The sequence below is a fragment of the Cibotium barometz genome, chromosome 14, assembly GCF_041138505.1.
Source record: "Cibotium barometz isolate CiBa-2024 chromosome 14, ASM4113850v1, whole genome shotgun sequence".
Taxonomy (NCBI): domain Eukaryota; kingdom Viridiplantae; phylum Streptophyta; class Polypodiopsida; order Cyatheales; family Cibotiaceae; genus Cibotium; species Cibotium barometz.
In genome coordinates this window covers 25,832,275-25,846,569 of record NC_141059.1, presented here as the reverse complement: position 1 = coordinate 25,846,569, position 14,295 = coordinate 25,832,275, and the positions used below count along the sequence as shown (strand labels likewise).

At 45.5% G+C, this 14,295-nt stretch overlaps 1 protein-coding gene across 1 annotated transcript in view; it reads left to right on the top strand.

Moving 5' to 3' along the window:
* Positions 1 to 14,295, top strand: part of LOC147631854 (Clathrin adaptor complexes medium subunit family protein) — a 50,733-nt gene that overhangs the window by 13,819 nt on the left and 22,619 nt on the right. Inside the window, exons 8-10 of the mRNA XM_086808409.1 lie at positions 13,472 to 13,575; positions 13,784 to 13,888; positions 13,996 to 14,090. Of these exons, the coding sequence (XP_086664535.1) occupies positions 13,472 to 13,575; positions 13,784 to 13,888; positions 13,996 to 14,090 (304 nt within the window). The remainder of the gene's footprint in view (positions 1 to 13,471; positions 13,576 to 13,783; positions 13,889 to 13,995; positions 14,091 to 14,295) is intronic.

The window sequence follows — 14,295 nt, the reverse complement described above, 5'->3', positions numbered from 1 at the left end:
TATTTACGAGTTCCGAAAGATTCCGAGACTTTACGAACAGGTCGATCTCCGAAATTATCCCCTAGATACTGTGGACCATTTCGTATTACACGACGGATTGGTTCAGTTGCATATGAATTGGATTTGCCTTCTCTTGTGAAAGTTCATCTTGTATTTCATGTCAGTGACTTAAGGAAGTACTGGGTGAAACTGACCAGTTAGTTACTCAAGAAATCATAGATGTCGAGGATATGACATTTGTTCCACACAAACCTGAAAAGATTCTTGGATTTCGTGAAAGACGATTGCGTAATACTCTTATCACGGAATACAAGATCAAATGGAAGGATCGTGTTGAGGAGGACGCTACATGGGAGACATTGACTACTCTTCAGAGAGATTACCTTGGCTTTTAGTGAGCTGTTAGAGGAAGGGGAGTATGTCATGTGCAGAGTGTGTATCTACCGTATGCTACATGCACACAAGACTAGCTTTGAGGTGTGTATCTACCGTGTGCTACACGCACACAAGACTAGCTTCGAGGTTTGGGGAAGCTTGCAGCTAGGCAGGCTGATTGGCGAGCTGAGTTAGGGTTAGACGGGCGGGCACCCAAGTATGGATAGGCGGGCGCCCAAGTGTGGACGCCCTATGACCGGCCAAGCGCCTATAAAAGGGTGGCCAAGGTTAGTCATTAGATCATAGAGTCTTGCGTGTCTTTGTGAGAGCTCTATGGTCAGGAGCTTGGATCTAGTGCAGACGTGCATTTGCTTTATGCAGCCAAGGCTGACAGCGGTCTCGAGGCCCGCGAGGGTAGCTTCGTGGCGGTATGGGACGTCACGAGGTAGAGATTGGGCGGTATGTCCATCTAGTTAGCTCAACTCGTGGCTCGGTGGGGACAGCCAAAACTTGTGGGCTTGCCTACGGCTGGTTGGGAGGTGAGTCAGGCCTGCACCCCCTTCATGTTTGTTTGGTTTTGTTTGTAGGTTTCGAGTCTTGTACCAGGAGCGTTCTACGAGGTGATCCTATGGGGATTTTACAATAGTTATCTCCTGTCTGTACATTACACCAGGGCCTCTGTTGTGGGTGTGCCCGCCCATTTTTGGTGTTCCCCCATTTTTCCTCACTTTCCATGTATTTTTTTCATTTTTTGCTACGTGTGGAAGGCTGTTTTCTGCAAGTCGGTTGTATCTGTTGTTGGCCGATTGGACTGTGCTACCCCACCTGACCTACAATACTGGCCGACTAGTCTTTTGCTGGTCGTGAGCATGTCTGGCTGCAGTCGGCCTGTTTTGGGCTGGCCGACGAGTAGCCTGGGGCCATATAAAATGGCCCCTCCCCCCACGCTTGTTTTTGTACCATTATTGGGATTTTCTAGAGTATATACAGAGTTTATACAGCTTCCCTCTCCCTCTCTCATCTATGTTTTGCTCTCTACAGTAGTTGTCTTCATTTCCGCTATGCATTTTGACATTATGAGGAGTCGGCATCAGTATGGGCATGGTTGGCAGCATGAACATCATCAAGGGCCACACGTGTGAACAAGCGCCAGCATTTAATGCTGTTTTTCCTTAGTCGTGGATATATAAACAGGCCGACAACCTTTCTGTTGGGGTCATCCTGCCCCCCCTAGGCATATATAAGCATTACACATCATTTGCCCAAATCATCTATTCCCTCTTTTGGGCTTAGGTCATCTGTAGGAAGTAGAAGTGTACGAGCCACCTTTTGGGCATGCCAAAGGCCTCATGAAGTTGTAATACATTGTTGCATGCGCGGAAGCCTTGCTGCACTGATCCATAGCCCTAAGCTTGATTAAGAACATTGATGCTAACTAATGAGATGATTAAGACACCAGAGAGAGAAGAAGAGAGCTTGGGTGTCAAGGTTTTCTTTTATTCATATGATACAAAAAGGTTGCATAATGCTTGTATGTGACTTAGGCCTTCGGTCAGCCCCATACGGGTGACCCTCGCCCTTCTACATGACTTATACTGATGCTTGATATGAATGAATGATGAGGAATGACTTGATGCTTCGCTGAATTATGACTTCTGGTTATATACTTTGTTGAGGTGTCAGTCGGCCAGTCCCACTTGCTGTTGGCCAATCTATTTGGACAATAAATGCCTAAAATGCTCTATTAAATTGCTGTGCTTCACATTTAATGTTACCCAACGTGTCGACTATTGCGTAGGACTTATCTGCCTGCTCTACTGCCGGCCGATTGTTGGATGATGGCAGTCGACAAGCTCCTAGCCTATGCTGCTTATGCTGATGGTGAAGATGATGATGTTGATGCTAATGCTACTGCTGATGAAGATGCTGTAGATGATGCTACTACATTGATGAATAACTTTACTGATGGTTAGTCAAGGATTAAGACAGTTCCTGCTCAGGATTAGCCATGGCACGGGTGTGCACATGACATTCCCTCATGCTAAACTTGATGACGGGGTGGACACTTTGTCATCCTTCCTCCATGGACTGTACTGACTTTGACTTACTGCTACTGACTTCGACTTCTAGCTTACTGACTTTGACTTGATTGATCTTTTTGTCTGAACACCTTCACTCCACTCTTGATCTCCACTTCCAAGTCTTGCTGAAGAATTGAGCATCTTTTCACTGCTGTCCCCATGCTTGCTTTCCCTTACCCTTTACACAGTGTCGGGTCACCTGCCATAATTGATCACGCTTGATGCTAGGCTGTTGGACTAATCTGAGAGCTTAATGATGTACTGGTTATGCGTACTCAGAGAATGCTTCCTCTAGCTTTGCTTGTTGTTTGCAGACCACTCCTTCTACTACCCTGCTGCATTCTTGTTGGAAGCTGTGCACCTCTCTTGGGATATTGCTTAGTGGGCTGAACCTGAATGCTCTGATACCAATGTTGCATGTGCGAAAGCCTTGCTGTACTGATCCACAACCCTAAGTTGGATTACGAACATTGATCCTAATTAATGAGATGATTAAGATAGAGGAGAGAGATTGGGTTTTCTTTTATTCATATGGTACAAAAAGGTTGCTTAATGCCTCTGGTTAGACCCATAGGGGTGACCTTGGCCCTTCTACATGACTTATTATGATGCTTGAGATGAATGAATGATGAGGAATGACTTGATGCTTTGCTGAATTATGACTTTTGCTTATATACTTTGTTGAGGTGTTTGTCGGCCAGTCCCACCTGCTGTCGGCCAGTCTATTTGGACAATAAATGCCTAAGATACTCTATTAAATTGATGCACTTCACATTTAATGCTACCCAACCTGTTGGCCAGTGCCTAGGACTTAACCGCATGCTGCTAGCTGCTGATTGCTGGATGATGGCAGCTGACAGGCCCCTAGCCTATGTTGCTTATGCTAATGGTGAAGATGATGATGTTGATGCTAATGCTACTACTGATGAAGATGCTGTAGATGATGCTACTACACTGAGGAATGACTTTACTGATGATTAGTCAGGGATTAAGATAGTTCCTGCTCAGGATTAGCGATGGGACGGGTGTGCACGTTGTGTGGACAAAAATAGAGGCTGATGATGTGTACATACTGTACAGAGTACTGAGAGTGTCAGGAAATGTGAGTAGCCTTAAATAAATTAAGTTTAATATGAAGATTAAGGTTTGGAGGTTCTAGAGAATAAGAGAAGATGGCAGCCGTCAATACCACCTTGGAAGGTTCCCCTCATCGCACGCGCCAGGTATGGGAGAGGCCACATGTCAACAGAAGGGGAAATTTGCTGTATGCGGGAGGAGAGAGCAAAAAGAAGTCGTCAAACTGAAAAAAGAAAAAGAAAAAAGGAGGGATGCCGTTCTGCGCGAGAAGGACGAGGCTGGCGTGGAGTGCAGCGAAGAAGGAAGAGGTGTCGGTAACTGAAGCTGGGAAGGCAAGGGCTGTCAACTGCAAAGGTGGTGGCGACGAAGACAAGTAGTGCCGACCTATGGTGGGGTAGCCGCCTCTGGGAGCAACAAAGAGAAGTCGTGAAGGAGTGGCCTTGGTTTGCTTGGTCGCCGGCGGTGGCTAGAGCGACGAAAAGGAGGAGTAGAGCCGGGCGAGCAGGTTGGTGTTGGCGCCGCTGCTGGCGAAAGAGAGAGAAAGTTGGTTTTTGAGTGAGAAGGCTGGTGGCTGGCGAGGACAAAAGGGAACCTTTACGTGTGGTACTGTGAAGGTGGCCGCCTCAGTCTGCAAGGAAGAATACAGGGAAGGTGGTGCCTGGGATAGAGAAGGCTAGCTGCAACTACAGGCCAGCTAGGGGTTCGAGCAGCAGAAAAAACGTGGGAGCAGTGTAGCAGTGAAGAGGAGAGCGATGACAGTATTGCTGCTGCGGTGGCTGGTGACAAGGAGGTTTGTTGTGTTTAGCTGCGCAGAGCTGACTGAGTAGTTTGTTGATTAGCTGTGGCTGGTGTCTGGTGATGCCAGAGAGTTTTTTTCCTTGTTGGAGTACAACTCGTGATAGCCAGAAGCTTGGAGAGTAGTCTATTACAGTCATGTATCTTGTGCTGGAGCTGGGTTCAAATATCCACGAACTGTATTTTGAAGATCCCTCAATGTTTGAGATCGTATACTCTGATAGTGATACAAGATATTGGTCAGTTGTAATTTACATAGACGAAAGGGAGTGGGCAGATTGTGAGTGGGTATTAGAGGAGGATGGTTCTGAGGATATTCTGGATATCCAACTTTGTAGAGATGAAGATTTGTTCTGAAATATAAGTCTTGTTTATGCTCTTGGGTCTGGTGTTCTGGGTGTGTTTGTATCTGAGTATGGAAGTGTGACACTCTATAAAGGCGTAAACAGCTTTACCGCTTTCGTGTCATCAACGTGACATTTCCTTCTGCTAAAGTAGATGACGGCGTGGACACTCTGTCATCCTTCCTCCTTGGACTTCTACTGACTTTGACTTATTGCTACTGACTATGACTTCTACTTTACTGACTTTGACTTGACTGATCTTTTTGTCTGAACACCTTCACTCTTGATCTACACTTCCAAGTCTTGCTGAAGAACTAAGCATCTGTTCATTGTTGTCCTCATGCTTGCTTTCCCCTACCCTTAACATAGTGTCGGGTCACATGCTGGAACTGATCATGCCTGTTAGGACGTTGGATTGATTCGAGAGCTTAATGATGTACTGGTTATGCCTACTCACAGAATGCTTCCTCTAGCTTCGCCTGTTGTTGTAGACCACTGCTTCATCTACCCTGCTGCAATCCTGCTGGAAAATGTGCACCTTCCTTGGAACATTGCTTAGTGGGCTGAGCTTGAATGCTCTGACACCAATGTTGCATACGCGGAAGCCTTGCTATAGTGATCCACAACCCTAAGCATGATTAAGAACATTGATGCTAATTAATGAGATGATTAAGACAGAGGAGAGAGATTGGGTGTTAGGGTTTTCTTTTATTCATGTGGTACAAAAAGGTTGCTTAATGCTTGTACATGACTTAGGCCTTTGGTCAACCTCGTAAGGGTGAGCCTGGCCCTTCTACATGACTTATTATGATGCTTGAGATGAATGAATGATGAGGAATGACTTGATGCTTTGCTGAATTATGATTTTTGCTTATATACTTTGCTGAGGTGTCAGTCGGTCAGTCCCACCTGCTGTCGGCCAATCTATTTGGACAATAAATGCCTAAAATGCTCTATTAAATTGTTGCACTTCACATTTAATGCTGCCCAACCTGTCAGCCAGTGCCTAGGACTTAACCGCATGCTGCTGGTTGTCGATCGCTGGATGATGTCAGCTGATAGGCCCCTAGCCTATGCTGCTTATGCTGATGGTGAAGATGATGATGTTGATGCTAATGCTACTACTGATGAAGATGTTGTAGATGATGCTACTACACTGATGAATGACTTGATTGATGATTAGTTAGGGATTAAGACAGTTCTGCTCAGGATTAGCCATGGCATAGGTGTGCACGTGACATTCCCTTCTGCTAAACTTGATGACGTGGGTGGACTCTCTGTCATCCTTCCTCCCTGGACTTTTACTGACGTTGACTTATTGCTATTGACTATGACTTCTTCCTTACTGACTTTGACTTGACTGATCTTTTTGTCTGAACACCTTCACTCTTGATCTCCACTTCCAAGTCTTGCTGAAGAACTAAGCATCTGTTCACTGCTGTCCCCATGCCTACTTTCCCTTACCCTTAACACAGCGTCGGGTCACTTGCCGGAACTGATCATGCCTGTTGCTAGGCCGTTGGACTGATCTGAGAGCTTAATGATGTACTGGTTATGCGTACTCAGAGAATGCTTTTTGTAGCTTCGCCTATTGTTTGCAGACCACTCCTTCTGCTACCTTGTTGCATTCCTGCTGGAAACTGTGCACCTTCCTTGGGACATTGCTTAGTGGGCTGAGCCGAATGCTCTGACACCAATGTTACATGTGTGGAAGCTTTAGCCTTCGTTGTAGTGATCCACAGCCCTAAGCTTGATTAAGAACATTGATGCTAATTAATGAGATGATTGTCACGTGAACCCTGCACTGAGGTACACAGTGACACACTGGCATGATCTTCAGTGCAACATTTGTACAGAAGTAGAACCTTTTCTAGGATTATTTATTGTACGCCGTGACCCCATTGTGAGCCCTCAGTCCAGGGACAGGCATGCATGAGCTACGTAGGTTAGTCTCTAAGCTTTAAAGGTCACTCAGTTGTCAGTCCTCTTAACCCGCTTGGAGAAATCATCATTTAGGAGCATGTATGTAGAGCATTGTAGGTGCATCCACATGGTAAGGGGCCAGCCATAAAGAATACAGTACCTGACCAGGACTTGTTGGGCAGCCGACTGTGCACATGAGTAGTCGTGGGCATTTATGCAGCCGACAGCTTCCTAGGGGCAGCCGACTGGCTTTTCTCAGTTGTGGCTTCTCTGGAATCAGCCGACAGTGTCAAACCCCCATAGGATCTCCTCGTGGAACGCTCCTGGTTCGAGACTCGAAACCTGCAAACAAACCAAACAAACAAGAAGGGGGTGCAGGCCTGACTCACCTCCCAACCATGACAGCCGTGGGCAAGCCCACAGACTTGGCTGTCCCCACCGAGCCACGAGCTGAGCTAACTAGATGGACATACCGACCAATCTCTACCTCGTGACGTCCCATACTGCCACAAAGCTACCCTCGCGGGCCTGGAGACTGCTGTCGGCCTCGGCTGCATAAAGCAGGTGCACGTCTGCACTAGATCCAGGCTCCTGACCATAGAGCTCTCACAAGTCACACGAGACTCTATATGACTAATGACTAACCTTGGCCACCCTTTTATAGGCTCTTGGCCGGTCATCGGGCGTCCACACTTGGGCGCCTGCCCGTCCATACTTGGGTGCCCGCCCGTTAGTCTATCCCTAACTCAGCTCGCCAATCAGCCTGCCTAGCTCCAAGCTTTCCCAAACCTCGAAGCTAGTCTTGTGTGTGTGTAGCACACGGTAGATACACACTATGCACATGACATACTCCCCTTCCTCTAAGAGCTCACTCCTAGCTCCAAGCTTCCCCAAACCTCGAAGCTAGTCTGGTGTGCGTGTAGCACACGGTAGATACACACTATGCACATGACATACTCCCCTTCCTCTAAGAGCTCACTCCTGAGCTTACTAAAAAGCCAAGGTAATCTCTCTGAAGAGTAGTCAATGTCTCGCTTGTAGCGTCCTCCTCAACACGATCCTTCCACTTGATCTTGTATTCCGTGATAAGTGTATTATGCAATCTTCTTTCATGAAATCCAAGAATCTTTTCAAGTTCGTGTGGAACAAATGTCGTGTCCTTGATTTCTATGATTTCTTGAGGAGTAACTAAGTGGTCTGTTCCACCGAGTACTTCCTTAAGTCTATTGACATGAAATACAGGATAAACTTTCACATGAGAAGGCAAATCCAATTCATATGCAATTGAATCAATCCGTCGTGTAATATGAAATGGTCCACAGTATCTAGGGGATAATTTAAGAGATCGACCTGTCGCTAAAGTCTCGGAATCTTTCGGAACACGCAAATACACCATCGTTCCTTTAGAGAACTCTCTGGGTAAACGATGTCTATTAGAATAAAATTTGTCTCGGTCTTGAGCACTTCTAATAGATTCCTTCAGAACTTGTAACATTTCTTGCATATCTTGCAAAAAATTACGTGCTGCATCATGCTGAAGTCCTGAGAATCCCACTGTAAGAGGTGATCTAGGTTGAAAACCATACATAAGCATGAAAGGACTGAAACCTGTACTCGTATGCTTAGTACTGTTATATACAAATTCTTACATAGGAAGATAATCCTCCCATGAACTCTGTCTTTTGGATACATATGCTCGAAGCATATCCTCCAAAATTTGATTCACTCTTTCCATCAGATTGAGGATGATTTGAGGAACTCAAATTCAAAGTTGTTTCCAACTTCTCAAAAACAAGTTTCCAAAAATCACTCGTAAACTTAGAGTCCCTATGACTGACTATGTCTTGCGGTAACCTGTACAGTCTAAACAATTGCTCGATAAACTGCCGTGCTAATTGCGTAGCTGTAATAGTCTTCCGGGTCGGTAAAAATCTAGCCATTTTTGTCAAGCGATCTACCACAACCCAAAGAGAATCGTGGCCTTGATGTGTTCTTGGCAATCCGGTGATAAAATCCATGGAAACAAACCAAACAAACAAGAAGGGGGTGCAGGTTTGACTCACCTCCCAACCATGACAGTCGTGGGCAAGCCCACAGACCTGGCTATCCCCACCGAGCCATGAGCTAAGCTAACTAGATGGACGTACCGACCATTCTCTACCTCGTGACGTCCCATACCGCCATGAAGCTACCCTCGCAGGCCTCGAGACTGCTGCCGGCCTCGGCTGCATAAAGCAGGTGCACGTCTGCACTAGATCCAGGCTTCTGACCATAGAGCTCTCACACGTCACGCGAGACTCTCTATGACTAATGACTAACCTTGGCCACCCTTTTATAGGCTCTTGACCGGTCATCGGGCGTCCACACTTGGGCGCTCGTCCGTCCATACTTGGGTGCTCGCCCGTTAGTCTATCCCTAACTCAGCTCGCCAACAAGCTTCCCCAAACCTCGAAGCTAGTCTGGTGTGCGTGTAGCACACGGTAGATACACACTATGCACATGACATACTCCCCTTCCTCTAAGAGCTCACTCCTGAGCTCACTAAAAAGCCAGGGTAATCTCTCTGAAGAGTAGTCAATGTCTCCCTTGTAGCGTCTTCCTCAACACGATCCTTCCACTTGATCTTGTATTCCGTGATAAGCGTATTACGCAATCTTCTTTCACGAAATCCAAGAATCTTTTTAGGTTCGTGTGGAACAAATGTCGTGTCCGCGACATCTATGATTTCTTGAGGAGTAACTAACTGGTCTGTTCCACCCAGTACTTAAGTCTACTGACATGAAATACAGAATGAACTTATACATGAGAAGGCAAATCCAATTCATATGCAACTGAATCAATCCGTCGTGTAATACGAAATGGTCCACAGTATCTAGGGGATAATTTCGGAGATTGACCTGTCGGTAAAGTCTTGGAATCTTTCGGAACTCGCAAATACACCATCGTTCCTTCAGAGAACTCTTTGGGTGAACGATGTCTATTAGAATAAAATTTGTTTCGGTCTTGAGCACTTCTAATAGATTCCTTCGCAACTTGTAACATTTCTTGCATATCTTGTAAAAAATTACGTGCTGCATCATGCTGAAGTCCTGAGAATCCCACTGTAATAACAGGTGATCTAGGTTGAAAACCATACATAAGCATGAAAGGACTGAAGCCTGTACTCATATGCTTAGTACTGTTATATGCAAATTCTTACATAGGAAGATAATCCTCCCATGAACTCTGTCTTTTGGATACATATGCTCGAAGCATATTCTCCAAAATTTGATTCACTCTTTCAGTCTGGCTTTCAGATTGAGGATGATCTGAGGAACTCAAATTCAAAGTTGTTTCCAACTTCTCAAAAACAAGTTTCCAAAAATCACTCGTAGACCTATGACTGACTATGTCTTGCGTTAACCCGTACAGGCTAAACAATTGCTCGATAAACTGCCGTGCTAATTGCGTAGCTGTAATAGTCTTCCGGGTCGGTGAAAATCCATTTTTGTCAAGCGATCTACCACAACCCAAATAGAATCGTGGCCTTGATGTGTTCTTGTGCATGTAATAATGATTAAGACAGAGGAGAGAGAAGAGAGAGATTGGGTGTTAGGGTTTTCTTTTATTCATATGGTACAAAAAGGTTGCTTAATGCTTATGCATGACTTAGGCCTTTGGTCAGCCCCATAGGGGTGACCCTGGCCCTTCTACATGACTTATTATGATGCTTGAGATGAATAAACGACGAGGAATGACTTGATGGCAGATGCTCTGCTGAATTATGACTTTTGCGTATATACTTTGCTGAGGTGTTAGTCGGCCAATCCCACCTACTGTCGGCCAGTCTATTTGGACAGTAGGCTTTGGAGATGAATTCTCCTCCATTGTTGGAGAGAATTTGTCGAACCTTCTATGTGGTCGCAGTCTCGACCAATGTGACCCACTCTTGGAAGCGGGAGAAAGCTTGAGATTTTTGTGTCAAGAGATAAACCTAAACTTTGCGTGAGTAATCATCAATAATAAGCATGAAATACATGGCTCCTCCTTGCATAGTAGTTTGCATGGGGCCACACAGGTCTATATGAATGAGCTCCAGAATATGAGAAGCCCAATGAGTAGCCTCGTGAGGAAAGGCATCTCGGTGTTGCTTGCCATGAAGACAAGCCACCCAAGTGGAGTGGGAGGGTTTCAGTGGTGGAAGATCCTTGACCATCTGCTGTGAAGACAACAGTTGTAGTGAAGTATCATTCAGATCCCCGAAGCGAGCATGCCACAAATCCGTATCCACATGAGCTATCAAGGCATGATAGTTGTGAAGAAGTTGCAGCTGATGAGATTGGAAGTCAGTCAAAGAGCCACGAAAGTCCTTCAACTGATAAAGACCGCCTTCCTGGATACAGGTGGCAATAATCTGCAAGGGGCTACAGACGATGATGGGCGGAATTGTCGAAGCAGACACCATATCCTTTCTTCACAATCCAAAAAACTGGGAGGAGATTACCGGAGAGCTTGGGAACATGAAGCATATCTTGAATGGTAGAAGGCTGGCTTGAGGAAGAGTTGAGTCGCACATTACCAACCGAAAAGGCCTCCAAGTTGGAAGCATCACCACTGGACACCCTCGAAGAGCTGGGATGAATGTCATGAAGAATGGTCCTATCAGGTGTCATGTGAGTAGTACACCCACTATCAACCACCCAATCCGTAAGATGTGAGGTAGAAGGAACATGAAAGTTAGAGTGAAGCCCCTCAATACCGATGAAGACAGAGTTTGGTTGGTGGATGAAGAGGTTTGATTGGGGGGTTTCTTAGCAGAACCACTACGTCTCTTCTTTTTGCGACAATCAGGTTGAATGTGACCTTTGAGAACACAATAATGACAAGTAAGCTCCTTGTGAGCAGGATTGTCGGCAGTTTTGTGGTCACCTTTGTTGCTCGTGGAAACCTTGGACTGCCATTTGCTTTTGCCCTTAGCCTGAAGAAGGGTCTCGGAAGTACCCTGGTCGGTCTTCTTTCTCATGGTCTTATCTTGAAGCATGCCAACAATGGTATGTAGATCAGGAGTAGAAGGAAGAATTGATATAGTATCATAAAAAGTAGAGAAAGTCTCGGGCAATTTGGCGAGGAGCCGATTGATGGAGTCCTCGTTGGTAGCTTTGCTCTCCAAAGAGACCAACTACTTTTGAATGGTTACGAACTCCGTAACCGAATCTGTCATGTGCAAGTTTGCCCATGGACATGTCCTGAAGCTAGTCCAGAAGGGGCAGCCAAAAAAAGATGACTAGAACTAGGATTTGGAGCATAAAGTGCAGGGTTGGACAAGGAGGACATGGAAGGATGCTGTCGGCTGTACCAGAGGGCTGTTAGCACTCCAAGTGTCCAAGAGCCTATAAATAGGCATGTGTGCTCATTGATAGATTCATTCACTCCACTAGGGAGTGGGTCCAGCATTAGGACTATTTTGGGTGTTTCCACCTTTTCATGGAAGGCAGCCTATGGCTGTAGAACCTAGGTACCTTTTTGTACCATATGAATATACTGAATTTCCAGCTCTCTCTCTCTCTCTCTCTCTCTCTCTCTCTCTCTCTCTCTCTCTCTCTCTCCCCCTTCTGTCTGCGTTTTTGCATTAGCATGTTCTAAGTGGTGTTTAGGGCTGAAAGAAGACTCTCAGAGCTTCCGCGTGCTACATTGGTATCAGAGCATCACGCTTAGCAAGGCTAAACACTGATTCAGTCCCATATGAAGGTGTATAGGTCCAAGGTACAGGAAAGTGCACAGGTACGAAGCCCAAGGCAAGGAACACAAGATCGGGAAGAGCTCCCAGGAGGTTTGTTGTTGGTGTTCTACAAGCCGGAGGGGATGGCAGTTCTGTGAGCCAGATAGGTTTTCCGGCAACGGTCCCAAGGGAGGATGATCCTCCAAGGGGTGGAGTGAGAGTGCCAGACTCATTTCTCAGGAATGAAGACCAAGACGGTGTTCAGAGTCAGGGCAGGAACGGATTGGGGATTGGATGGAACAGATGCATAGATCTTATTCAGAGTCAGAGTGGTTTTGGAGACCGGGCCGGGTTTTCAGTGAAAAGGGTTGCCAGAGACAGATGGATGACAGAGGGACTCAGGGAATAGAATGGGATGATGACAGTCATCCAAGATCAGATTGGAATCCCGTCATCAAGTTTAGCAAAGGGGGATGTCATGTGCAAGTTTGCCCATGGACATGTCCTGAAGCTAGTCTAGAAGGGGTAGCCAGAAAAAGATGACTAGAAACCAAGATTTGGAGCATAAAGTGCAGATGTGGCAGTGTTGGACTAGGAGAAGGACATGGAAGGATGCTGTCGGTATAAGGGAAGACCAAGGGCATTTTTCTCTATATAGAGGAGTTAATTTTATTTAAATTTTAACCCCAACCCACTATGTGGGATAACAGACTGCCATGTGGCAGCGTGAGAAGCGGAGGAGCAAGAATCCATTCCAACACATAGTAGCTGCCTCATGTGATGTGACTATAGGCTGAACATACTGCAAGAGTTCATGACGTGCATGGAATAGGATATGAGGTGGATGTGCATCAGATGTGAGCCGGTATTGATGTTTAATTTAATCCCCCAGCATTTGCATTGTATCTGGCAGCAGTGTGGTGTCTCTATTCCTTTCCATCATTCTTTTATCCTATTCAGGCTATATGCTTGTATATTGTGTGGTGTGTTCTAGCGTCTCCTCAGCTTGAGGTTGCTCCTGAAACATGACGTGCCTGCTGACAATGGCAACATTTTTTCTTTTTGACTTTCAATAGTTCAGACTTTTTGATTCAGGAAAAATTCACTGTTAGCTTTAAAATTCCTTCTCAGCTTGGTGTTTCTTTAATAATGTAATAATCGATGTATTATTATAACAGAGTATGGAGGATCTGGAGGAATGGGGATGGTACTGTTAGATGACTGTAATTTTCATGAATCTGTGCGCTTGGATGACTTTGACTTGGACCGAACACTCACGCTGGTAAGCTTTGATGTGTTTTGAAAGCTAATGTTGTTTCCCTTTGTCAGGGTAATGAAGAGGATACCGTATATTTGGTATCACATGCTTGGTTGCCTCTACCGTTAAGAGGATACTATGTATTTGGTATCACATAATCTTCCTTCAGAGGGCCATACACCCTCAATTCTTTCAAAGAAACGCTCCAAGTCTTCTATTCATGATGTAACAGGTTCCTCCCGATGGTGAGTTTTCTGTGATGAACTATAGAATGACTCAAGAGTTCAAGGTTCCATTCAAGGTCTTCCCAGTCGTCGAAGAGGCAGGTCCTTTCAAGGTACAAGATGGCATGCTATGCTTTTAATCACTTTGCCAAATTCTTCTTTTCCTTGGTGCATCTTTGCTTTCGGAAGTGTCATAAAAGCTCATTTGCATCTAAAACAGGTGGAATTGGTGTTGAAAGTCCGTGCCGAGTTTGCCAGTACGATCACAGCCAATTCGGTGGTTCTTAGAGTTCCATTGCCAAAGTCAACCACAAGGTGATGTAACTAAGGGTAGTTATGAGTTTGTTTGGAGGGCTGATTGATATTGTTAAACATTAAAACAGTAAGGCTCTAGGCCATGGCTAAAATGATGATGGTAGCAAGCGGGGAGTTGGAGTGGAAACAATCTAGAATGGTGTGGGCTGGTTGTGCTGAAGGAAAGTAAGGACCACCAAATCCTATGAACATAGTTGATCATCTG